The 3,392-nt window shown below is 50.2% G+C and overlaps 1 protein-coding gene across 1 annotated transcript in view; it reads right to left on the bottom strand.

Moving 5' to 3' along the window:
• ece2b (endothelin converting enzyme 2b) overlaps positions 1 to 3,392 on the bottom strand; it is a 67,776-nt gene that overhangs the window by 10,691 nt on the left and 53,693 nt on the right. The window contains exons 14-17 of the mRNA XM_046073476.1: positions 1,894 to 2,004; positions 1,681 to 1,779; positions 947 to 1,024; positions 698 to 801 (exon numbers count right to left, since the gene is read on the bottom strand). Of these exons, the coding sequence (XP_045929432.1) occupies positions 698 to 801; positions 947 to 1,024; positions 1,681 to 1,779; positions 1,894 to 2,004 (392 nt within the window). The remainder of the gene's footprint in view (positions 1 to 697; positions 802 to 946; positions 1,025 to 1,680; positions 1,780 to 1,893; positions 2,005 to 3,392) is intronic.

Raw genomic sequence — 3,392 nt, 5'->3', positions numbered from 1 at the left:
GATTTTTGGAAAATGGCTGCAATGAAACAAAGAGTGAAAAATTTAAAGGGGTCTGAATACTTTCCGTACCCACTGTAAATGGTGATTATGCAGCAAAAATGTTTTTCCAGCAACCCAGAATCAAGGTTTTCAAATGTTTTTTTTTCCTTTTAACGGTCATATGTAACATGTTTTATACTTCGTGTGAATATAATCCAATTAATGTTATTTCCATCCTGTATATACGTTGTGTTAACGCCTTATTTTGAAAACTGGATGTTGTCACATGTTGCTTCCTTGTATGTGGAGCTCGTATCGCGTTCAGTTCAGACTTCACAGCCTCTCCACAGGTCAGACTCTCAGACTGCAGCACCTGCCTTTGCAAAGTGAGAAAATGATTTTATTTACCGTCAAGACTCCAACACGTGTGCACTCAAAGCAGCGGCGCAAAACACAACGTTACAGGTGTGTAGTGGGATTATGAGAATGAGGTTCATTTTGAAACTATGCTGGAACACATTAGACTGTGGTGGGCCGCGATAGGCTCGAGAATTAATGGGAAACACTGAGTTATGTGAATTTCTGTTGCGGTTACGGCCGACCGGAAACCTTAAGTGAACGCGTTTTGTGAATACGACCCCTGACTGGATATGTGTGCGTCTTTGTCAGTAAGTGACTCAGTGTGTCCGTGTGTATTACTGGACTCGGTCATTATTACTGGTCTTTGTTGGGCGTCTTCCTCAGCTGGTCGGCCATCACGCGGGATGAGAAGTTGTAGAAGTTCAGCATGTTCTGGAAGAAGCTGTCGTCTGACACCTCATACTGAAACAGAAAGTCAGAACATGTTCATGTCTGACAGCAGGGGGCGGCAGAGCACCACTTGAAGGGTTACACTGACACAAAACAAACACTCCCTTCAACAACCTGTCCCCAGGTGGATGAGTGAGGACAGACAGCTGTCACTCACCCCGTCATAAACGTCGTCCAGCTCTTTGGGGTCCAGGATGAATTCTGGGAAACCGATCATATCGTAGATCGCATCTGCCTAACCAGGGGCAAACAGAAACAGTTCAGCACCTTTAACTCCACCCGAGTGTCCACCCAACTGTCCAACCGAGTGTCCACCCGAGTGTCCACCTGTGGGTCCACCCGAGTGTCCACCTGAGTGTCCACCTGTGGGTCCACCCGAGTGTCCACCTGTGGGTCTAATCGAGTGTCCACCTGTGTGTCCACCTGTGTGTCCACCCGAGGGTCCAACAGAGTGTCCAACCGAGTGTCCACCTGTGGGTCCAACCGAGTGTCCACCCGAGGGTCCAACAGAGTGTCCAACCGAGTGTCCACCTGTGGGTCCACCCGAGTGTCCACCTGTGTTGCCACCTGTGTGTCCACCCAAGTGTCCAACCAACTGTCCACCCGAGTGTCCACCTGTGGGTCCAACAGAGTGTCCACCTGTGGGTCCAACAGAGTGTCCACCTGTGGGTCCAACAGAGTGTCCAACCGAGTGTCCACCCGAGTGTCCACCTGTGTGTCCAACCAACTGTCCACCCGGGTGTCCACCTGTGTTGCCACCCGTGTGTCCACCCGAGTGTCCAACCGAGTGTCCACCCGAGTGTCCACCTGTGTGTCCAACCAACTGTCCACCCGGGTGTCCACCTGTGTTGCCACCTGTGTGTCCACCCAAGTGTCCACCTGTCCGTGTACCTTGTCTTTAGCAGCCTGTCTCGTGTGGTCGTCCATCCAGCCAAGTCGGTCCAGAGCTTCTTTAAACGCTGAGCGGATCTCGTTAATCATCTCCTCAGCCTGAGAGGGACAGAAGGACAGGTGATGAACCAGACCAGACCTGTACCAGATCCAGGACCATCTGTCCCTGCTGTAGGTCATTATTATCCAGGTGTAAACAATGCAGGGACTCACGATCTCTTTGCTGTGTTTGTCAAAGGTCGCCTTGACGAACAGCGCTCCCAGAGCGAAGCCCAGAGTGTCGTCAGTGTTCCCGATACAAGTCTGCCAGCGGGGGGTGCAGGACTGAAACAAACCACAACCAGTTACAACCAAGTAGAACCAGTTTCAGGTAACAGCACAGGTGTAGCTTCCTGGGTCCCAAAACCAGTTCCAGAACTATTACTTTTACTTCCTTTTCGAATAAAGAAGAGATGGTTAGAGCTGGTTACGCCGGGTCGGAGCCAGCTATTCCCAGAGCAGTTAGAACCCAGTTCTTGTGTCTGATTTATCAGCTTCCCCCGTTACTAGAGGTGGTAGCGTACCAGTAAGAGCCAGTTCCAACCAGTTCCAACTTATTAAAGTCAGCAGCAACCGGTTTTAAATGGTTTGTTTTTTAGCTTCTCCAGTAGCACCAGCAGAGGCGGCAGCTTCCTGGAGTCCACCATCAGTAACAGCCAGTTATTGGAACCACTTGGGTTCTGGGTACTTTACGTCAGGGCCCATTAAAAGTAGTTAGAACAAGTCTCAACTACAGTTACAGAATGCAAGAATAAGTTAGAGTTGGTTAAACACCAGTTAGAACCAGTTACAGACAGCAAGAACCAGCTTCCCCAGTACACCAGCACAGACTTAGCTCCAATGGGTTCCAAAACCACAAAGAGAAAAACCAGTACAGCCCAGTGGAAACTGGTTACTTCCAGTTTGAACCAATTTAAGCCAGTAAGAAGAACAAATGGGTTCAGACAAACTAGTTCCTTCAACCAATTACCAACCGTAGTTACTGTGGTCATAGTATCATTAGAAGTATTTATACCTGCTGGAGTAAGAGAAATAACTGTATCAGAAGCAGTACCAGGAGTAACAGTTGAAGTTCTAGCAGTAAAAGTTGTAGTATTTGTATTACAAGTACCTTCTTGGTCCCGTAGAGACTCTCCAGCAGTTTGTCCTGAGCGTTCTCGAAGCGTTGATCCAAACTGGCCACGCTCTTCTGAACCAACGTCCACATCATGTAGTTATTCAACAGACTGAAGAGAGAGACAGGTGGTCAGACAGACAGGTGGACAGACAGACAGGTGGACAGACAGACAGGCGATGAGACCGGTGGTCAGACAGACAGGTGGTCAGACAGACAGGTGGACAGACAGACAGGCGATGAGACCGGTGGTCAGACAGACAGGCGGTCAGACAGACAGGCGGTCAGACAGACGGGTGGACAGACGGGTGGACAGACGGGTGGACAGACGGGTGGACAGACAGGTGGACAGACAGACAGGTGGACAGTCGGGTGAACAGACAGGTGGACAGACGGGTGGACAGACAGGTGGACAGACGGGTGGACAGACGGGTGATGACACAGGTGGACAGACGGGTGATGAGACAGGTGGGTGATGAGACAGGTGGGTGATGAGACAGGTGGGTGATGAGACAGGTGGGTGATGAGACGGGTGGACAGACGGGTGGACAGACAGGTG

Source organism: Micropterus dolomieu, linkage group LG17 (assembly GCF_021292245.1).
Source record: "Micropterus dolomieu isolate WLL.071019.BEF.003 ecotype Adirondacks linkage group LG17, ASM2129224v1, whole genome shotgun sequence".
Lineage (NCBI taxonomy): Eukaryota > Metazoa > Chordata > Actinopteri > Centrarchiformes > Centrarchidae > Micropterus > Micropterus dolomieu.
This window is presented reverse-complemented; position numbering and strand designations above follow the sequence as displayed.